This window comes from Oncorhynchus kisutch, linkage group LG19 (assembly GCF_002021735.2).
Source record: "Oncorhynchus kisutch isolate 150728-3 linkage group LG19, Okis_V2, whole genome shotgun sequence".
Classification (NCBI taxonomy): Eukaryota; Metazoa; Chordata; class Actinopteri; order Salmoniformes; family Salmonidae; genus Oncorhynchus; species Oncorhynchus kisutch.
Window position 1 is genome coordinate 48,421,687 of NC_034192.2, and position 23,383 is coordinate 48,445,069.

At 42.8% G+C, this 23,383-nt stretch overlaps 1 protein-coding gene across 5 annotated transcripts; it reads right to left on the reverse strand.

Moving 5' to 3' along the window:
* Positions 1-2,723: 2,723 nt before the first annotated feature.
* Positions 2,724-16,236, reverse strand: clnk (cytokine dependent hematopoietic cell linker). 5 transcript variants are annotated; one of them, XM_020509160.2, is made up of 16 exons: positions 15,990-16,236; positions 11,549-11,702; positions 9,104-9,156; positions 8,916-8,973; positions 8,731-8,793; positions 8,268-8,302; positions 5,643-5,662; positions 5,470-5,544; positions 5,254-5,275; positions 5,032-5,056; positions 4,875-4,950; positions 4,748-4,773; positions 4,516-4,613; positions 4,248-4,325; positions 3,487-3,642; positions 2,724-3,098 (listed from the first exon to the last, which is right to left on the reverse strand). In XM_020509160.2, the coding sequence occupies exons 2-16, from the start codon at positions 11,679-11,681 to the stop codon at positions 2,946-2,948; spliced, it is 1,071 nt and encodes a 356-aa protein (XP_020364749.1). In that variant the 5' UTR covers positions 11,682-11,702; positions 15,990-16,236; the 3' UTR covers positions 2,724-2,945. The 5 variants fall into 5 exon arrangements, 4 of the variants coding, with proteins under 4 accessions (XP_020364749.1, XP_020364747.1, XP_020364746.1 ...); XM_020509158.2 differs by having other exon boundaries at positions 3,475-3,642; positions 5,254-5,272; positions 15,990-16,174; XM_020509157.2 differs by having other exon boundaries at positions 3,475-3,642; positions 15,990-16,174.
* Between the last annotated feature and the right edge of the window lie 7,147 nt (positions 16,237-23,383).

A 23,383-nucleotide genomic window follows, 5' to 3' on the forward strand; every position in this document is an offset into this window, starting at 1 on the left:
TAGTTATCCTCGACATTATGGCCTAGTTATCCTCGACATTGTGGCCTAGTTATCCTCGACATTATGGCCTAGTTATCCTCAACATTATGGCCTAGTTATCCTCGACATTATGGCCTAGTTATCCTCAACATTATGGCCTAGTTATCCTCGACATTATGGCCTAGTTATCCTCGACATTATGGCCTAGTTATACTCGACATTATGGCCTAGTTATCCTCGACATTATGGCCTAGTTATCCTCGACATTATGGCCTAGTTATCCTCGACATTGTGGTCTGAAAATCCTGTCTCATGGGCCAGATCAGACCTGCAAGTCACAATACACTGATTTATGAAGTGATTTACTTTTTCTTATTTGAATCCAACCAGAGACAGAATTTCCAACAATTTGACAATTTTATCACCCACAACCTGCACTCAAAATGACTGCTATAGTGAAAGACCTACAGTTGAAGTCAGAAGTTTACATATACCTTAGCCAAATACATTTAAAGTTCCTGATATTTAATCCTAGTAGAAATTCCCTGTCTTAGGTTAGTTAGGATCACCACTTTATTTTAAGAATGTGAAATATCAGAATAATAGTAGAGAGAATGATTTATTTCAGCTTTTATTTCTTTCATCACATTCCCAGTGGATCAGAAGTTTACATACACTCTATTAGTATTTGGTAGCATTGCCTTTAAATCATTTAATTTGGGTCAAATGTTTCGGGGAGCCTTCCACAAGCTTCCCACAATAAGTTGGGTGAATTTTGGCCCATTCCTCCTGACAGAGCTGGTGTAACTGACTCAGGTTTGTAGGCCTCCTTGCTCACACACACTTGTTCTGTTCTGCCCACAAATATTCTATAGGATTGAAGTCAGGGCTTTAAACCATTTTTCCACAACTTTGGAAGTATGCTTGGGGTCATTGTCCATTTGGAAGACCCATTTGCGACCAAGCTTTAACTTTAACTGATGTCTTGAGATGTTGCTTCAATATATCCACATAATTTTCCTACCACATGATGCCATCTACTTTGTGCAGTGCACCAGTCCCTCCTGCAGCAAAGCACCCCCACAACATGATACTGCCACCCCCCCGTGTTTCATGGTTGGAATGGTGTTCTTCGGCTTGCAAGCCTCCCCCTTTTTCCTCCAAACATAACGATGGTCATTATGGCCTATTTTTGTTTCATCAGACCAGAGAACATTTCTCCAAAAAGTACGATATTTGTCCCAATGTGCAGTTGCAAACCATAGTTTGGCTTTTTGTTGGTGGTTTTGGAGCAGTGGCTTCTTCCTTGCTGAGTGACCTTTCAAGTTATGTCGATATAGGACTCATTTTACTGTGGATATAGATACTTTGTACCTGTTTCTTCCAGCATCTTCACAAGGTCCTTTGCTGTTGTTCTGGGATTGATTTGCACTTTTCGCACCAAATATCGTTAATCTCTAGGAGACAAAATGCATCTCCTTCCGGTATGACGGCTGCATGGTCCCATTGTGTTTATACTTGCGTACTATTGTTTGTACAGATGAACGTGGTACCTTCAGGCGTTCGGAAATTGCTCCCAAGGAGCTAAGAGTCCTAGTGATGCAGCCAATCAGGATATTAATTTTATTCCTACATGACTGTGACCAAGTAGACCAGTGTTTCCCAAACACTGGGGCATGCCCCCAGCCCCAAAACATGTTTATATATAAATACACGTTTAAAGCCGGAACTCAGTCCGGCTTTAAATGTACTCTTGAATGTTGTAATAGTAGAATGCACAAGGTGCAATTTCGAAATTGGGAAGTGCATCATCAGTTCCTCTTGTCATGTCTGTCACACCCTGACCATAGTTTGCTTTGTATGTTTCTATGTTTTAGTTGGTCAGGGTGTGATCTGAGTGGGCATTCTATGTTGGATGTCTTGTTTGTCTATTTCTATGTCTGGCCTGATATGGTTCTCAATCAGAGGCAGGTGTTAGTCATTGTCTCTGATTGGGAACCATATTTAGGTAGCCTGGGTTTCACTGTGTGTTTGTGGGTGATTGTTCCTGTCTCTGTGTTTTGCACCAGATAGGACTGTTTTAGGTTTTCGCACGTTTGTTGTTTTGTTAGTTTATTCGTGTACAGTTTCAACCACGCTGCATTTTGGTCCGCCTCTACTTCACCTAAAGAAAACCGTTACAATGTCAGTCATTGCATTACTTACAGTGCTATTAATAACTTGTTTGATATGTCCAGATCAACAAGCCCATGTCAGCTAACGTTTATTTTATTTTGTTTTTTCAGGCCATAGATATTGTTTTAATTTTAGTCACTCAAATATCACATTAATACACACTATACATGGCAAAATGTATATAATTGCAAGAACATTTGCTTTAAAACTATAAAATGTTCTTTGCACCCCATGACAAAATGTGTAGAACTGCAGGAAATGAGCTTTAAACCTGCAAAATTCTCTCCACCAACAAGAGGGGTGTGAAAAGTTTGTGTCATGAACAGTGCTTGTGCCCGTAGAAATAGACGTGGTGGGTGCTCAGTTGATGAGGCTGGTAACTCATCAACTGAATGGACCTGTTGGTATTCATCCATAAATCTTTGTTAGATATCTATTGATTTGTTCTTCACACAGAAGTGTGACACAGAGAAATTGCCTTCCTGGTCTGTATTAGCAGTGACTCCTTGATTTATACTTGAATTATATGTTTTACTTTTGCAACATAAAAACATATTTCTAAGTCAGTCTCAATGCTTCCTTAAAACTTTTTATTTAGGCAAGTTTACATAATGTTTATACAGTACATGTACTCAGAGGCAAGACAATGGTGAGTCTATGTACAGAGTAGAGAGCGAAATGTGACAATTTATAGTAAAATATAGCACATTACAAAACAGATAAATACAGACAAATCCATTGGATCAACTCAGACAAAATGTGATAGTTATTGCTTGGGCACAGAGGGCCTTTCATTCCAACAGTTGGTTGACAACCTCTTTTGTGATTGGGTATGTCAACACACAGTTCCCCTGATATCTGTTAGCTAATTGGTTCCTCCCATTGATCAGGACGACAGGGAATATGGAGTGAAATCTGACGATGTCTGCCACAGAATCAAACATCTAGGGAGAAAATAAAGCATTAATGTAAGCCATGTAAGGATAAGCTTGATACTTAAAGTGTGATAGAGTGATACTTAAAGCAACAATCCATATCGGTGAAACTGCCACGTCTGTTTGCAGTATTACAACCACAAAGATGTTACTTTAAAACAACAAACACAGTGTTTGTTCATTGCACGTGCGGTAGAACAGCAGCGTATATAGGCCTACTACCATGTTTTTTTTTACTGTGATGCTGGAGGCTCATTTCCTCAAAACAAAAACAATAACAAAGTGGCGCTGTTTCGGCCATGGCGGATCTCTGCGTTAAAGTCAATTCAAATCTACTCAAGCAAAGTTAAAGTAAAGTCTACGAAGGTAAAGTACTCGTTCTTACTTGTCTACTCACATCATTGGCACTTTGCCCAGTCCCAAGGACATACTTGGAGGTGCTATCAATGAACCGAATTTGAACGTTGAAAACTCTCTTGTCATGAAACACTGCTAAGACAAAGGGTTCGCTCTTCGTGTTCCTTGAGCAATTCCGCACCAAAAATGCCCCATTCTGTTAGGGAGAAATTTGGGTAACACTTTATTGAAAGAGTACATATACAATGACTTCATAGTTACAACCCATACATAACACATTCATAAGCAGTACGTAATCATTTTATATAGATTGTATCATTAATATTACTTAATTACTACTGTACATTAAAATATACTGTCAGAGTCGTGTGTATAGGTGGCAGGGAAGTCAGGCGCAGGAGAGTCAAACGGAGTGTAAATGGAGTCTTTTAATATAAGTCCACTTAACATGCTCCAAACACTAAATACGTACATACATAAACGAACATGGGTACGAGGACCCGTCGCGCACCTGTGCAACATAAAACAACACTTGACATAAAACAATCTCTGACAAAGACACGAGGGGAAACAGAGGGTTAAATACACAACAGGTAATGAATGGGATTGAAAACAGGTGTGTGGGAAGACAAGACAAAACCAATGGAAAATGAAAAATGGATCAATGATGGCTAGAAGGCCGGTGACGTCGACCGCCGAGCACCGCCCGAACAAGGAGAGGCAACGCCTTCGGCAGAAGTCGTGACATATACAGTGCTCCCTTCGTGCCTCATTACTTAAATAACACCTCACATTACAAACCTTATTCACCAGGTGTAAGGCATGTTCAGCCTCTGCTCGATCACAAGCTCCTATGTACCAGTCTTGTTCATTGTATGTCTGGAAAAAAATAAAGCATATTGTAATTTCATAAACGGGCCAATCATGTAAGCTACAGTACATTGGCATTTTCTGTCATAGTTTTGGTTCTTTCATTACTTCCAAGTAATCTTCAAGCACATCATTGTCCTGTTTGATTTGGTGGATATCACCCATTTGGAGATGTGCCTGGTGTATTCAGGCAGCATACCTGACACGGTCTTTCCTTGGGGACAAAGTCATGCTGCTCCACGTCATCTTTGGTTTGAGGCCACTCATGGTGTTGTTGGCGCTTCACTGAGGACTCTTCTACATGGCATAAAATAAGACAGGCTTTCAATTGCATTCATCCTACCCGACACAGTAGTTTATTTTCTATAGGTAAATTGGAGATAAATGCAATTGAACTATACAAAATGTTGAGATGACAAGGTCTTATTTACCTGGGGTATTGTGCCTTTGTTGTAACCTAATTCAAAAATCAAATAATGTGTTATCTTAAACATAGAAAAATACTCATGAACTATTGTAGTGGTTTTAAAGACCTTCACGAAAATTCCTCCCATGTACCTTATGTCTGTGTTGAGTTGAGATTCAAGGTCCAGTGAATATCTTTGGATAGTTTGCTCTCTCCTTAAACAATTACCTAAAATATGTTAACATTTCTATCATTATTACAACCTTAGAGTGTTTGGTTTCTTTAATATGGAATTTAAATTGTACTCACTATTTGAGGGTGTATTGCATTCCACCTATAATTAATATGAAGCATACGTTATACGTGATGAACATGAAGCAACCATCCTTAATAGCTATTCATTTACGTGTTAGTCAGTTTTAGCAAGAACGTTTTATGGACCGCAAACACTGCATCCATGTAGATAGATTCACCCAAAAATAGACGTTTAGCTAAAATTAGGCATACAATATTAGTGATTTAACCTCTTACATTTTGTTGTCTTCTCTGTCTGCTGGAGAGGAAAAGAGACAGACCCATTTTACAATTCTCTTTCAATTGGAAATATAACTATAGGTGAATGTAATTTCTGAGATGGGTCATGGTGGAATCACATTCAACCAACAGGTGGCACTAATACTCCATATAACATTGCATTAGTGTCCCCTAAATGTCCCTATGGTGTTAGGCAGATGGACAATAACTCACTCTCTCCTGCAGGGCCTCTGGAGGTTCAGCCCAGACAGCTTGTTCATTAGGTCCTTCGGTAAGGATGGTGGGGACCTGGAACCAAACAGTATTAAAGTCTCAACAAAGGTTTCAAAACGAACATACTGGACTTAGAAACATAATACTGATAAATAGATTAGAGGGACTATTACCTTGGTGGGAGTAGCATGTTCTGGAAAAGAGGAATATCAAGAGGAATGTATTTTAAATTTGGCACTCTTTTTCCAGTTTGGAAAATGTTTTTGTTTGTAAATCTTAAGTGTCTTTCCCAGAGCTTTTTAGTTTCTGCCTACAGACAGAAATTAAAACAAGAAGCTCCCGCATTCAGGTCTGTTCAATGCTGGTCCGACCAATCTGATTCCACGCTTCAAGACTGCTTCGATCACTCGGACTGGGATATGTTCCGCATTGCGTCCAACAACAACATTGACAAATACGCTGATTCGGTGAGCGAGTTCATTATAAAGTGCATTGATGATGTCGTTCCCATAGCAACGATTAAAACATTCCCAAACCAGAAACCGTGGATTGATGGCAGCATTCTCGTGAAACTGAAAGCACGAACCACTGCTTTTAACCAGGGAAAGGTGACCGGAAACATGACCGAATACAAACAGTGTAGCTATTCCCTCCGCAAGGCAATTAAACAAGCTAAGAGTCAGTATAGAGACAAAGTAAAGTCATAATTCAATTACTAAGACACAAGAGGTATGTGGCAGGGTCTACAGTCAATCACGGATTACAAAAAGAAAACCAGCCCTGTCATGGACCAGGATGTCTTGCTCCCAGGCAGACTAAATAACTTTTTTTGCCCGCTTTGAGGACAATACAGTGCCACTGACAAGGCCCACAACCAAAACCTGCTGACTCTCCTTCACTGCAGCCAATGTGAGGAAAACATTTAAACGTGTTAAACCTTGCAAGGCTGCAGGCCCAGAAGGCATCCCTAGCCGCGTCCTCAGAGCATGCGCAGACCAGCTGGCTGGTGTGTTTACGGACATAATTCAATCAATCCTTATCCCAGTCTGCTGTTCCCACATGCTTCAAGAAGGCCACCATTGTCCCTGTTCCCAAGAAAGCTAAGGTAACTGAGCTAAACGACTACCCGTAGCACTCACTTCCGTCATCATGAAGTGCTTTGAGAGACTAGTCAAGGACCATATCACCTCCACCCTACCTGACATCCTAGATCCACTCCAATTTGCTTACCGCCCAAATAGGTCCACAGACGATGCAATCTCAACCACACTGCACACTGCCCTAACCCATCTGGACAAGAGGAATACCTATGTGAGAATGCTGTTCATCGACTTCAGCTCAGCATTTAACACCATAGTACCCTCCAAACTAGTTATCAAGCTCGAGACCCTGGGTCTCGACTCCGCCCTGTGCAACTGGGTACTAGACTTCCTGACGGGCCGCCCCCAGGTGGTGAGGGTAGGTAACAACATCTCCACCCCAGCTGATCCTCAACACTGGGGCCCCACAAGGGTGCTTTCTGAGCCCTCTCCTGTACTCCCTGTTCACCCACGACTGCGTGGCCATGCACGCCTCCAACTCAGTCATCAAGTTTGCGGACGACACTACAGTGGTAGGCTTGATTACCAACAACGACGAGACGGCCTACAGGGAGGAGGTGAGGGCCCTCGGAGTGTGGTGTCAGGAAAATAACCTCACACTCAACGTCAACAAAACAAAGGAGATGATTGTGGACTTCAGGAAACAGCAGAGGGAGCACCCCCCTATCCACATCGATGGGACAGTAGTGGAGAGGGTAGTAAGTTTTAAGTTCCTCGGCGTACACATCACGGACAAACTGAATTGGTCCATCCACACAGACAGCGCCGTGAAGAAGGCGCAGCAGCGCCTCTTCAACCTCAGGAGGCTGAAGAAATTCAGCTTGTCACCAAAAGCACTCACAAACTTCTACAGATGCACAATCGAGAGCATCCTGTCAGGCTGTATTACCGCCTGGTACGGCAACTGTTCCGCCCACAACCGTAAGGCTCTCCAGAGGGTAGTGAGGTCTGCACAACGCATCACTGGGTGCAAACTACCTGCCCTCCAGGACACCTACACCACCCAATGTCACAGGAAGGCCATAAAGATCATCAAGGACAACAACCACCCGAGCCACTGCCTGTTCACCCCGCTATCATCCAGAAGGCGAGGTCAGTACAGGTGCATCAAAGCAGGGACCGAGAGACTGAAAAACAGCTTCTATCTCAAAGCCATCAGACTGTTAAACAGCCATCACTGACATTGAATGGCTGCTGCCAACACACTGACTCAACTCCAGCCACTTTAAAAACGGGAATTGATGGAAATTGATGTCAAATATATCACTAGCCACTTTAAACAATGCTACTTAATATAATGTTTACGTACCCTACATTACTCATCTCATATGTATATGTATATACTGTACTCTATATCATCTACTGCATCTTTATGTAATACATGTATCACTAGCCACTTTAAACTATGCCACTTTGTTTACATGCCCTACATTACTCATCTCATATGTATATACTGTACTCTATACCATCTCCTGCATCTTGCCTATGCTGTTCTGTACCATCACTCATTCATATATCTTTATGTACATATTCTTTATCCCTTTACACTTGTGTGTATAAGGTAGTAGTTTTGGAATTGTTAGGTTAGATTACTCATTGGTTATTACTGCATTGCCGGAACTAAAAGCACAAGCATTTCGCTACACTCGCATTAACATCTGCTAATTTCTGCTTTTTTTAACAGTGTAAAACATTTACCTGTTCTGTAGGCTCCATGACTTGTGCTCTGCCATCTGTAAAACAACAGCTCTTGAACTGGATTACCTTTGCTGTGCTATATCACCATCTTGACATCATCATGTTTATGAATTGGAATAAATGCAGTCATTTTCTGCATGCACCGATTATTATCAATTATCCCAATCAAAACTGATATTAATGGATGACATTATTATCACCAATGATTACTGATATGCCCCGGAGTTACGCAGTGGTCTAAGGCACTGCATCTCAGGGCAAGAGGTGACACTACAGTCCCTGGTTTGAATCCAGGCTGAATCACATCCCACTGTGATTGGGAGTCCCATAGGGCGGTGCACACTTGGCCCAGTGTCATCTGGGTTTGGCTGGGGTAGGCCGTCATTGTAATAAGAATTTGTTCTTAACTGACTTGCTTAGTTAAATAAAGATAAAAAGACAACTCCTGTTTGGTGATTATTACCTAACTGGGTCCTCCTTGGTTTTCTGGGCTTCAGTTGGCGGTTGACAGAAGGTCCGGTATTTCCTATTCAAAACAATGCCATGGATCCATTGACCAAACTTGAAACTTGACCAAGGAGTGTCTGTATTGGAACTCTACCAACTCTTATATGCGCTTCAATCAGTAATTATTTGGGTTTCAGTTACCTGGAGAAGTACAAGGGAGGCCTCTTTTGGGATGCCGTGGGGGTATGATAGGGCTGCCCTACAAGCAAGACAAAACATGGCAATAAACATTAATATCATATTTAAATAATGGGTTTAAACTCACTGTTGATTGGATGTAAACTGGCAAATTGTGCAATGTAAAAGAAGAACTGAGGAAAATCACGTACACTTGAAGTGGAGCTGATACTCTGAGCGTAGGAGGATCTGGAAATGTCCCTATCTTTAAAGAAAGAATATAATTATTATTAATCTCAACAGTTTTGGTTGATGTGGCAATTGCAAGTTGTTCCAGTAGATGGAAGTATAGAGTGTTATTCTACCTACAAAACAAAAAACATCTTACTGTATCCATAGTAACACAGCCAAAGGTAGAGCAGCTGTGGGGCCCCTGACTGTCATATTACTACAGAGCAGATGTGGGGCCCCTGACTGTCATATTACTACAGAGCAGATGTGGGGCTCCTGACTATCATATTACTACAGAGCAGCTGTGGGCCTCCTGACTGTGGTATTACTACAGAGCAGATGTGGGGCTCCTGACTATCATATTACTACAGAGCAGCTGTGGGGTCCTGACTGTGGTATTACTACAGAGCAGATGTGGGGCTCCTGACTGTCATATTACTACAGAGCAGCTGTGGGCCCCTGACTGTCATATTACGACAGAGCAGATGTGGGGCTCCTGACTATCATATTACTACAGAGCAGCTGTGGGCCTCCTGACTGTGGTATTACTACAGAGCAGATGTGGGGCTCCTGACTATCATATTACTACATAGCAGCTGTGGGGCCCCTGACTGTCATATTACTACAGAGCAGCTGTGGGGTCCTGACTGTGGTATTACTACAGAGCAGCTGTGGGGTCCCTGACTGTGGTATTACTACAGCGCAGCTGTGGGGAACCTGACTGTAATATTACTACAGAGCAGATGTGGGGCTCCTGACTGTGGTGTTACTACATAGCAGATGTGGGGCTCCTGACTGTGGTATTACTGCAGAGCAGCTGTGGGGCTCCTGACTGTGGTATTACTACAGAGCAGCTGAGCAGGTCCCTGACTGTGGTATTACTACAGAGCAGCTGTGGGGTCCCTGACTGTGGTATTACTACAGAGAAGCTGTGGGGCTCCTGACTGTCATATTACTACAGAGCATCTGTGAGCCCCTGACTGTGGTATTACTACAGAACAACTGTGGGGTCCCTGACTGTGGTATTACTACAGAGCAGATGTGGGGCTCCTGACTATCATATTACTACAGAGCAGCTGTGGGGTCCTGACTGTGGTATTACTACAGAGCAGATGTGGGGCTCCTGACTGTGGTATTACTACAGAGCAGCTATGGGGTTCCTGACTGTGGTATTACTACAGAGCAGATGTGGGGCTCCTGACTGTGGTATTACTACAAAGCAGCTGAGCAGGTCCCTGACTGTGGTATTACTACAGAGCAGTTGTGGGCCCCTGACTGTGGTATTACTACAGAGCAGATGTGGGGCTCCTGACTGTGGTATTACTACAGAGCAGCTGAGCAGGTCCCTGACTGTGGTATTACTACAGAGCAGCTGTGGGCCCCTGACTGTGGTATTACTACAGAGCAGCTGTGGGGTCCCTGACTGTGGTATTACTACAGAGCAGCTGTGGGGAACCTGACTGTGGTATTACTACAGAGCAGCTGTGGGGCTCCTGACTGTCATATTACTACAGCGCAGCTGTGGGCCCCTGACTGTGGTATTACTACAGAGCAGCTGTGGGGAACCTGACTGTAATATTACAATATAGCAGCTGTGGGGCCCCTGGCTGTGGTATTACTACAGAGCAGCTGTGGGGTCCCTGACTGTGGTATTACTACAGAGCAGCTGTGGGGAACCTGACTGTAATATTACAATATAGCAGCTGTGGGGCCCCTGGCTGTGGTATTACAATATAGCAGATGTGGGGCCCCTGTGGTATTACTACAGAGAAGCTGTGGGGCCCCTGACTGTGGTATTACTACAGAGCATCTGTGGGATCCCAGACTGTAATATTACTACAGAGCAGCTGTGTGCCCCTGCGGCCCCTGATTGTGGTATTACTACAGACCATCCATAATCCATGAGGAGTTTACTGACACAATTTATGCTATTCTCTCCCCGTTAATTTCAGGATAATTGTATCTCTCCCACAGTGTGGATTTGATTGGCCTACAGATGGCTCTAGAGATCCACACAGAGGTCTCTCTCAGCAGCATGAGATCTCACTTACAGCTCCGCTTTCTGTCTCACATTGGGTTTGGATGTCACACTTGTTCTTGCCCACACTTTATTTACTTACTTCTTATTAGACTGGTGCACAATGGAGCTTCTAATCTAGTCTAAATCTACTTTGTGCTTGAATGTCTTAAAACGTCTCGCAAAATACACAATGCAAAGTAAAACCTTTTTATTTTTTACATATTACATTTTAAGTTTAATTATAGATATATAGTATATTAATTATAGGTACTTTGTATTTGTCATGTGTGGATAGCTAATCATACCTTTAATACAAGATGGAAGAACAATTTCTCTGTTTTCTACTTTTTACCTGCTCTAATTCTATTATTCTATCTAATAGATTGTCAGGGACTAGAGTTTGTACCTGCATAGTCTCTGTCTGACTCGGAGGCTCTGGCAGGAAGGATGTGCACCAAGAACTCTTCTTCATGGTTATCAGGGACATGATACTCATCCTCCTCCATGTTGCTATAGCGACCATATCTCTGTTTGGTCATGTTGCCTCTCTTCCAAGGTTCCTGTGGAGAATGAGAAGGAGCTACTTCAATGTGAGATTCTCACATACTGTAGACTTCACACAAACTGCATGAAACTGGTGACTCGTTACCTAATAGTTTGTTTTTGTCTGGTGTATATTAGAGTCATCATTAGCTCCACATAAAGTACCATCAGGATGTTTCCCCTGAAATCAGTAAAACCTTTGCAGTCTAATCAGAACTGTCTCAGAAACTTCATTATTCATTTACTGTAACTGAGTCTACTGTGGTGTGAGTGCTGGTGTTGGGCCATGTTTTAACATGACTGTGCTGCAACCCAGAAGAAGACAATGCCCTCTTCACGCGGCCCACCACATTAATGCCACAATAATGCTTTACGCTCACTTCACCCACTTTGACTAAACAAGCCACAATGTGACAGATGGTAGAACTGGCAGCGTGGGTGGTGGAGGGTTGGAGGGCAAAGGACATTAACAGAATTTGAGAGCCCTTGACCGACAATACAGTGATATCTCTCCCGCGTCTGAAAATATATGTCTGAAATGAAATGGGACTAGACAGACAGACACACAGACAGTTGGTAAGCGGGACAGACTGACTGACAGGAGAGAAGAGATGCATAAGGGAATTTACACTATACATTCACTCTCAAAAGTCGTTGAATGTAGTACTTCACTGAGGGACTATCAGTAAAGAAATGTCAGAATAATAGTAGAGAGAATTATTTATTTCAGATTTGATTTCTTTCATCACATCCCCAGTGGGTCAGAAGTTTACATACACTCAATTAGTATTTGGTAGCATTGCATTTAGATAGTTTAACTTGGGTCAAACGTTTCGGGTAGCCTTCTACCAGCTTCCCACAATAAGTTAATTGTGAAGGCTTGGTCGCAAATGGGTATTCCAAATGGACAATGACCCCAAGCATACTTCCAAAGTTGTGGCAAAATGGCTTAAGGACAACAAAGTCAAGGTATTGGAGTGGCCATCACAAAGCCCTGACCTCAATATTTGTGGGCAGAACTGAAAAAGCGTGTGCGAGCAAGGAGGCCTAGAAACCTGACTCAGTTACACCAGCTCTGTCAGGAGGAATGGGCCCAAATTCACCCAACTTATTGTGAGAAGATTGTGGAAGGCTACCTGAAACGTTTGACCTAAGTTAAACAATTTAAAGGCAATGCTACCAAGTACTAATTGAGTGTATGTAAACTTCTGACCCACTGGGAATGTGATGAAAGAAATAAAAGCTGAAATAAATAATTCTCTCTACTATTATTCTGACATTTCACATTCTTAAATTAAAGTGATGATCCTAACTGGCCTAAGACAGGGAATTTCTACTCAGATTAAATGTCAGAAATTGTGAAAAACTGAGTGTAAATGTATTTGGCTAAGATGTATGTAAACTTACGACTTCAACTGTATGTTTTATAGGCTCCTCAGTACTAGACTAAGCCAATTTGAGCGTCATTCCCATTTGCCAACACTAAAATTAACGTCATTTATATACATTGTTTTGCAAGCTTGCGTCATAATTTTGTCTCACATGCCGAAAACGCAGCCTTGTTGATTAGATTTTACACTTCGCAGCCACCGGAGTTTAACACGTGTCTACAGTTAGCATTGAATTGTGAGTCATATCAACCCCACTAGTGATCAAAGTTCTTCACTAGCTCCCTCGACCTAAATCTAGGGCCGAGGGGGCAACGTTTGTGAATTGGACCTCTACTTAAGACGGCAATCAAACTGCATCCGGTTTCGACGTGGATTCCCCAGAGGGAAAGTCGCTTATGCAAGGGTTGAGGAGGTAAAATTAACGTGTTTGGACTACAGCCCTAATAACAGGAAGGGTTGCAAGCTCTAAACCCCCCCCCCCCTCCACTCCTTCCAGGTTCATTGAAGTGGAACCAACAGGTCAGCCATTACTAACCATAATCACAGCAGACTCATAGCTGGTCCCTCTCTTCAGCTAACGATGAGGCCAAGCACATAATTAGCTTGGCATTTAACACAAGGCTGCACGTTCCAAAACAACCCGTCCTTGGAACCTTTCATCCACTGACCACATGCAGAAGTACTGTGGGAACGTCCAAAAATGGCACCCGCACTATAGAGGGAATAGGGTGCCATTTGGAACGTACTCTTAGTATTCTTTATGTTTGAAAGAGGACTTTCATTGGCCTCATGCTTGTTTCATACCATCTTACATTCCATACCTTTATTCTCTGTATAAATACCAGACGACAGACTCTCTGCCCTACGGTGTGTAAATGGTTTGACAAGTTAAGAAATTAGCATGAGCACCTTGAAGTGGGGCTCCTGATGGAATAAAATAGGTGACAATGGCTGGCAAGACCGTTTCAGAGAACACAAATATATATTTATTGTGATATTAAGCAATGTTCAGATGGAAATGATATTAGTAGATGTACATCACAACAGACACAGTCGACTGAAGGCTACAGAGCTGGTCTGATCAGATAAGAGGCACTAGACCATTAAATGTTATAATTCAACCATATAAAAAATATATACATTTGTAATATTAGCTTTTTCTGAAACTTGTGACTTTATCATTTTTTAAAGAGCAAAATATAGAAATAGCCAGTGGTGCATCCTTCAACAGTGCTATCATCAACCATCAACCAAACAGAGGATAAAGTATGCATAACCATTGCCAAAAGAATCTCAGTAAATATCAGTCACAGTCAAATCCCCATGAAGGGATGAACCAGAGCATGTTTGCTTATATAGTACAGATGATTGAGATGCTACATCCACATCCCACAAGAAAATTGCATACGGAGGGAAAAACACAGCCATTAAAAAACAAGCAACACTTTCAGGAGTTCTTGGCTACTAAGCTCTTAGAGTCATGTGTTTTCAAAGCCTGCCTGTTCTCTTTGTTTTCACATTTATTTTCGACTAGAGCCTATCAATTATCTTTGGCTACTGATGCTGTTGCTTTTTGCATGTTCACCAACTGAGACAGATGCTGAAATGAGAAACAGAGAAGAGAGTGGATGCCATGCATTTACTCTCAAAGACAAACTACCTTGTCAACATGCTTAGGCCACAATTGTAGAACAAGCCCAATAAGGGATTCACAGACTTGTTACTACTCTGTAACTAGTAACATTTAGTACCCACCAATGTTTTTTTTATGTGGTATTACCATCATTCCTTTAGTATTACCCGGATGTCATTGCACAGAAGTCTACTTGGCTAATTTTAGCCTTGCAACAACCAAAAATGACTTCCTGTGTTGGTGAGCAATGAGCATCAGCTACAGCATACCACCCATGGCCTCACTTCTTCTTCAAGCGATTGTGGTCTGGCGAGAGATTTGGCCTCAATAGTGTCAGCTCAGAGAACAAACATCTGCACAAATAAATGCGCTATGAGTAGTCAAACTGAAAATACAGATTTATTTGCTTTTGACCTGACATTTGACTATCTGATTGTACTTCTATTTTGACAATTTGAGCTGTCTGCTGCCCAGTATTTCGTAGGCGGACATTTTGGTGAAGTAGCTTCAGTTAGACATGTTCTCTACTTGTTTGATGTGGATGTGGACTTGAACTGGTATAAATAAATGCAGGTATGTGCTTGTCCATTTTACATCCCTTTTCCTGTGCAGTATTCTCATCATGCTGCCGCCCACAGCTGAGTATCATGGTTTCAAAATTGCACATTGAAAGTAACTGTGGAGCACCAATAACAGGGCTAGATCGACAATCTGTGAAACCAATTTACCATCTGAAACAGAAGCCGGGGAGACATGTTTTCTACAGGGAGGATTATTCTCCACTCATATATTTCTCAGATGATACTTCTCATCACACAGAACATTCAGTAATTTGGGTTAAAAATAAATTGCCTGCAGAAGCCTTCTCTTAACAGGTATTGCTCTTAATTTAAGCCTGAGCATCGTGACATTTCAACATCTGCTCTCCAAAGTGCAAGGGTGGTGTTGTGACATTTACTTTTTTCTCATTAGATTAACTCTCCATCTGTGCCTACGTCTATTTCAGGAGCGTCAACTCGCACCCATTTATGAAGAATAGTATATTCAAGCCCGGAGATGAACTGCTTGTAGGAATGGGATTAAAGTCTTGCAAAAGCGTTTGTAAGCTTGAATTGTAGGTTTAAATTTAGCTCATAAATACAAGTTCCCACATACAAATCTGGGTTAACTTTTTACATGAAAGTACCAAAAATAAATAGGCTGATCTTCCAATCAAATGGCTTTATTGTTTATGCCTCCATCTTAAAGAGAAACCAGGAAGGTGTTACAGAAATGCTTACCTTATAAGTAGAATGCAAAATATTGCACCATTATCCACCCACAGTACAATCCAGGCCTCAGTATGGATACTTTAGAACTTTTTGGCCCTGTTTTTGATGAGAACAGTTTTAGGACACCACAATGTCTCTGTGTCTGTCTGCAGTGTAACCCGAAAGCTCTGCAGCAGCAGTACAGGTGCACAAGGTCAGCCTCTTTCCTGTGGTTTCCTTTGCGATGGTATAGTCTCATTTCCTCTAAAACGATTACCATCTGGCCTCTCATATTCTCACTGATGCTTATCTGTGATCTGTGAGCTACACCTCCTCCCTCCTCCACGACACACATCACCCTCATCTCTCTGTCAATCTGGCACCTCATCCCTGTGCCAAGACCCCCCCCCCCCCACACACCGTGCTCCGAACCTGTCACTGATACAGAAGATTCAGTTACCCAGCCTAGGATGGGGGTGAGGTGGTGGAGGGGGGTGAGGTGTTGAAGGGGTGTGAGGTGGTGGAGGGAGGTGAGGTGGTGGGGGGGGGGGGTGAGGTAGTTGAGGGGGGGTGAGGTAGTTGAGGGGGGGTGAGGTGGTGGAGGGGAGTGAGGTGCTGGAGGGGGTGGGAGTGAGGTGATGGAGGGAGGTGAGGGTGAGGTGATGGAGGGGGTGAGGTTTTGGAGGGGTGTGAGGTGGTGGAGGGAGGTGAGGTGGTGGAGGGGGGGGTGAGGTGGTGGAAGGGGGGTGAGGTGGTGAAGTGGTGGAGGGGGGGTGAAGTGGTGAAGGGGTGTGAGGTGGTGGAGGGGGGCTGAGGTGCTGGAGGGGGGTGGGGGTGAGGTGATGGAGGGGGGTGAGGGTGAGGTGGTGGAGGGGGGTGAGGTGTTGGAGGGTTGTGAGGAGGTGGAGGGAGGTGAGGTGGTGTAGGGGGGGGGGTGAGGTGGTGGAAGGGGGGTGAGGTGGTGAAGTGGTGGAGGGAGGTGAAGTGGTGAAGGGGTGTGAGGTGGTGGAGGGGGGTGAGGTGGTGGAGGGGGGTGAGGGTGAGGTGGTGGAGGGGGGTGAGATGTTGGAGGGGTGTGAGGTGGTGGAGGGGGGCTGAGGTGCTGGAGGGGGGTGGGGGTGAGGTGATGGAGGGGGGTGAGGGTGAGGTGGTGGAGGGGGGTGAGGTGTTGGAGGGTTGTGAGGAGGTGGAGGGAGGTGAGGTGGTGTAGGGGGGGGGGGTGAGGTGGTGGAAGGGGGGTGAGGTGGTGAAGTGGTGGAGGGAGGTGAAGTGGTGAAGGGGTGTGAGGTGGTGGAGGGGGGTGAGGTGGTGGAGGGGGGTGAGGGTGAGGTGGTGGAGGGGGGTGAGATGTTGGAGGGGTGTGAGGTGATGGAGGGTGGGGGTGAGGTAGTTGAGGGGGGGGGGGGTGAGGTAGTTGAGGGGTGTGAGGTGGTGGAGGGCTTACGCATGATACCACTCTATCAGGCTGTTACAACTCAACAGGATACACTGGATGTGTTTGATGAAGGTGATAAAATACATGCACCAATTGAAGATGAATGTATAGATATGCAGAGACTTCTTAAGAGTACCAGCTCAACTGGTTGTCAATCAAATTGATGCAAGGAGGATGTGTAATTTAGCTGACATTTCAGTAATATTTACAGTGTATGCATTCTTTGGTTGCTTTGGATTAAAGCGTCTGCTAAATGGCATATATTATTATATTATAGATTTATTAAAGAATCCAGGAATAGTGCTTATAGTGCTTTATAACTTGTTATAAACCAGGTGTTTTGAGCCAAACAGTTCTATTATTGCTTCATCAGACCAGAGGACAAAAAGTACGATCTTTGTCCCAATGTGCAGTTGCAAACTGTAGTCTGGCTTTTTGTTGGCGGTTTTGGAGCAGTGTCTTCTTCCTTGCTGAGCGGCCTTTCAGGTTATGGAATCATTTTATAGGACTCACTTTCGTTATAGGACTCATTTTACTGTGGATATAGATACTTTAGTACCTGTTTCCTCCGGCATCTTCACAAGGTCCTTTGCTGTTGTTCTGGGATTGATTTGCACTTTTCGCACCAAAGTACGTTCATCTCTAGGAGACAGAACGCGTCTCCTTCCTGAGCTGTAGGACGACTGGGTGGTCCCATGGTGTTTATGCTTGCGTACAATTTTTTGCACAGATGAATGTGGTACCTTCAGGCATTTGGAAATTGCTCCCAAGGATGTACCAGACTTGTGGAGATCTACAATTTTTTTTCTGAAGTCTTGGTTGATTTCTTTTGATTTTCCCATGATGTCAAGCAAAGAGGCACTGAGTTTGAAGGTAGGCCTTGAAAAACATCCGCAAGTACACCTCCAATAGACTCAAATGATTTCAATTGGCCTATCAGAAGCTTCTAAAGCCATGATTTTCTGAAATTTTCCAAGCTGTTTAAAGACACAGTCAGCTTAGTGTATGTAAACTTCTGACCCACTGGAATTGTTATACAGTGAGTCATGAGTGAAATAATCTGTCTGTAAACAATTGTTGGAAAAATGACTTGTGTCATGCACAAAGTAGATGTCCTAACCGACTTGCCAAAACTATAGTTTGTTGACAAGAAATTTGTGGAGTGGTTGAAAAATTAGTTTTTATGACTCCAACCTAAGTGTATGTAATCTTCCGACTTCAAATGTATCAGACCGTATACCACGGGTATGAAGAAAATTGCTTTTTAATTACTGTTCTAATTACTTTGGTAAGAAGTTTATAATAGCAATAGCCATACACCACACCTTCTCGGGCCTTACTGCTCAAATTACAGCATGTAGGAGCCTTTATAATGTCTTAAATGGAGACTTATGATATGTTTATGATTGTGTTTCTTAATGCACCTTTTCAACTATATAAAACTTGCTGTTATTTAGTCGAATCATAATGAGATGGTTATGAAACATTATAAAGGGGTCAAGACTTACAATGCGTTACAACTGCATGATGCATTATGCCTGGATGTTTTAAGTAAAGTGTTACAGACCCACACTGTAAACATTTATCTTAAACGTGTGCCTCAAGTTGCTGGGTCTTGGCTTGTGTAAAAAGGTTAGTGTGAAAATGACAGTAAAGTCCCACAGTAAACTTGGGGTAAGCTAGTGAGGTGACATGTCACAGGTGGGAGAGGTATCATTTTTACCTTACAAGCTGTCCAGAAGCCCTCTGTTCCCCACTCCATTGCACTCTGAGAGAGAAATTAGTTTGGATGTGTGTGTGTGTGTGTGTGTGTGTGTGTGTGTGTGTGTGTGTGTGTGTGTGTGTGTGTGTGTGTGTGTGTGTGTGTGTGTGTGTGTGTGTGTGTGTGTGTGTGTGTGTGTGTGTGTGAACCGAGCAGGAGGGCAGGCAGTCTGGCCAGTGGGTTATCTCCCTGATAAGACTATTTGATTCAGCAGCGTTAATAATTAACGCTGTGGAGATAGAGATCTGTAGACAGCGGGCAGGAGGCTGTTGGAGGGATAACAGGGAGGGGGTGGTGGTTGTGGCTGGAGCAGCATTACTCTGACCTTTAGCTAGATATCAGAAAATACTTTGTGAATATCTGCAAGAGATATTGTTGCTATTGTTTGTATGTTTATCAGGTCCGAGATCGTTATTGTAATCATGGTTTCACACAATAAAGAATTCAGCATTCAGATTGGGTTTTCATCAAAGAAAAAAATAAAACCGTCTAGGATTGAGGGTCTGAGGTAATTGGATCGAAAGTTTCAGGTAAAAGTGCACTTCCCCTGTGCCTGGGCGTGGTTGTTGTTGTGGAGGCCATACTTCAGGAGGGAATATCCCACATCCTGCTGAACTGTAAAGTGGTACCTGTATTCAGTGTTTGAAATGATGTGGTCCTTTCCGTCAAAAAGTAGTAGCAAAAACTGTCAGTAAAAGCTACTATGTTACTCCTGTGTTCAGACGCATACCTGATTTAGCTGTCTGAAAGCACGGTGAACCTGTGGGTGAATGACTCAGGGTAGCTAAGGTATCATATCTTACACAACAACATACTTGCTTTCTACCCATGGACAACAGACTTGACAACAGTACAGGTGCATCAAAGCTGGGAGGGAGAGACTGAAAAACAGCTTCTATCTTAAGGCCATCAGACTGTTAAATAGCCATCACTAGCACATTAGAGGCTGCTGCCTACAGCCATAGACTAGAAATCACTGCCCACTTTAAGTAATGGAACACTAGTCACTTTAATAATGTTTACATATCTTGCATTACTCATCTCATATTTATATACTGTTTTCTATGCTATTCTGCTGTATCTTAGTCCATTCCGCTCTGACATCGCTCATCCAGATGTACAGTTTATAGTTTTAATTCATTCCTACTTAGATTTGTGTGTATTGGGTATATGTTGTGTAATTTGTTAGATTTTACTTATTAGATTTTACTGCACTGTTGGAGCTAGATACACAAGCATTTCGCTACACCCGCAATAACATATGCTAATCACGTGTATGTGACCAATAATATTTTATTTGATTTAGCCATGGACAACAGACTTGACCTCTAGCCATGGACAACAGACCTGACCTCTACCCATGGACAACAGACTTGATCTCTAGCCATGGACAACAGATCTGACCTCTACCCATGGACAACAGACTTGGCTTCTAGCCATGGACAACAGACTTGACCTCTAGTCATGGACAACAGACTTGACCTCTAGCCATGAACAACATATTTGACCTCTACCCATGGACAACAGACTTGACCTCTACCCATGGACAACAGCCTTGACCTCTACTCATGGCAACAGACCTGACCTCTACCCATGGACAACAGACTTGACCTCTACCCATGGACAACAGACTTGACCTCTACCCATGGACAACAGACTTGACCTCTACCCATGGACAACAGACTTGACCTCTACCCATGGACAACAGACTTGACCTCTACCCATGGACAACAGATTTGATCTCTACCCATGGACAACAGACTTGACCTCTACCCATGGACAACAGACTTGACCTCTACCCATGGACAACAGATTTGACCTCTACCCATGGACAACAGACTTGACCTCTACCCATGGACAACAGACTTGACCTCTACCCATGGACAACAGACTTGACCTCTACCCATGGACAACAGACTTGACCTCTACCCATGGACAACAGACTTGATCTCTACCCATGGACAACAGCCTTGACCTCTACTCATGGCAACAGACTTGACCTCTACCCATGGACAACAGACTTGACCTCTACCCATGGACAACAGACTTGACCTCTAGCCATGGACAATAAAAAACACTCCACCTGCACCTCCTCCACATAAAAAAAACAATAGCTGCATCTCAACACTCTGATGTGGCCTCCTCTCATTGTCTACTTCGCTTCATCTGCCCTGATCTGTAATGAACAGGAATGGCAAAACTGTTGCTTTCATCTATCCTTTGTGTCCAGATCATTGCAGATGAAGGGAAGGAAAAGGTGAGAGGACATTAATGTAGATTAGTGAGATCCAGCCAATGTGTATCCAACTGAACCTCCCCCACTTGTTACACTGTGTTAAACAGTGAGAAAAGCTAACAGACCTTAACCTTAACACATGGAAACTAGCATTCTATTCAACATTAATCCCACAACACATGCATACTCAGGCGTCGCCATACAGCACAGGGCCTACTACACCATTCGTCATTGTGGTGGAAGCCTACACGCCAGTGAGGGAGCCTGAATTCAGGTCAGATCGCAGTCAGAGAAGTCTCCCAGATTATGCTTTGTTTACCCCAATCATTCCTCCCGCTGTGGCGCGGAGTCCCTGGAAGATGTGCCTGGGAAGAGCCAAGCTAATGATGTGAATGCTTTACTGCTGATTATTAGCAGGATAGTGTGATCTACGCTAAATGTTAGCACTCATTTGAATATTTTGCCCAAGCGTCTGACATAACTAGTGCCCCGAGGCCAACATCTAAGCTAATCTGATTGTAATGCTAACTGTTAGCACTCATTCAAATCAAATTTAGAGTATCTCACTTGGCCTTATGTCAGCTCTAGCTGAATTTAAAGGTCTGATGCAGCCATTTTATCTCAATATCAATCAATTAAGCACCTTACTGTGATTGTTCTCAGTTAAAATGGTCAGAAAGAAACAAAAATAGCTTCTTAGCAAAGATACATTTCTCAAGCAAGAATGTCACCAGGCAGGCTAAAACTCCATACCACCAAAACAGGCTGAAATTTCAGGCGTGCTTTTCAAACAGCTCTTACACTAAAATGGCATTAATATAATTTTCACAATTTCACAGTATTATTCCAACTTCATAGTCTGAAAATATATATAAAACACATGAAATACATGTTTTTGACTGCACTGGGCCTTTACTGCTAATGCAAGCTAGCTTTCCATAAATGGTTTGTGTTTATCATATCACCTGGTGCCCGAAAGTCAGCTCCAAGGCTAAAAGGGTATGCTTTCAGCACCAACAAAGTAAGCTAATTGACAGAGAAAGGAGACGTCTAGACTGTAAAATGTCAAATGCATCTCTGGAGGAAATGCACAAGCTTTTGTTATGACAGAGTTTAATTTTCTCTCTGCACTTAAAAAGATGGGACTTGAGTAACAATAGATACATACATTCAAAATGTTAAGTTTGCTATGCTCGGCAGAGATGTCAACAGGATCTGGTTTTCGGGGCTTCAGCCCCAAATGATTTTGTGTCAGCCCTGAATCTTTTGCGTTGCTGCAGCGGTGTAAAAAACGTTTCCTCTGAAAGCATTGCTTAGTTCATAGAGCTGTGGTTACCTGAAACTCCCAAAGTCATCAAAGCAGTGTACTGCCACTTACACGTTCTGGGAATGGTGCTATGTCTTGCAAGATCACTTCATAATTAATTAGTAATCTACATAACAAATTTAATATAATAGCATGGATAATGTTAGGCTACTCTTATACCAAAAACAGTACGTAATTTATTATGACAATTTAGGATGATTGTTCTGAAATATAGCATTTTTTCCCCTCATGTGGACAGAACTCAACAGCAGGTGTCATATGTCTAAAATATGCTGTGATTAAGTGGCTGTGTTGAACTCCATCTGCTCTAACATTAGATTAAACAAGTAGTTAGACTACTTAGCCTACATAATTCAAGAAGAATGAAATGCATATTCCCATGAAACTGATTGGGATCAAACGGTTGGCATCCATGCAGCATGGACGTTTCAGCTGTAAAATGTGAATAATTATCATTCACAATTGACAGTGATGGCCTAATTTGCAATAAGGCAGGGCTAATTTGGTGTTTTAGGATTTAAAAAAATATAACATTTTCATTGAGCCACTTATGTGTAGGCATAGGCAACCTTGCTTTTTGGATGATACATGGTACGTATATTCTAAACTGATTTTATACACTAGGCTACATGTTGGTACCAACTTTCATTCAGAAATGATGACG

Coding starts and splice junctions, on each gene's coding strand:
- clnk (XM_020509157.2), bottom strand. CDS start 11,681: ATGACCAAACAGAGATATGGTCGCTATAGCAACATGGAGGAGGATGAG. Junction 3,643..4,247: donor CCTTACACCTGGTGAATAAG/GTTTGTAATGTG, acceptor TCTCCCTAACAG/AATGGGGCATTTTTGGTGCG. Junction 3,099..3,474: donor CCAATGATGTGAGTAGACAA/GTAAGAACGAGT, acceptor TTTTCTCCCTAG/ATGTTTGATTCTGTGGCAGA.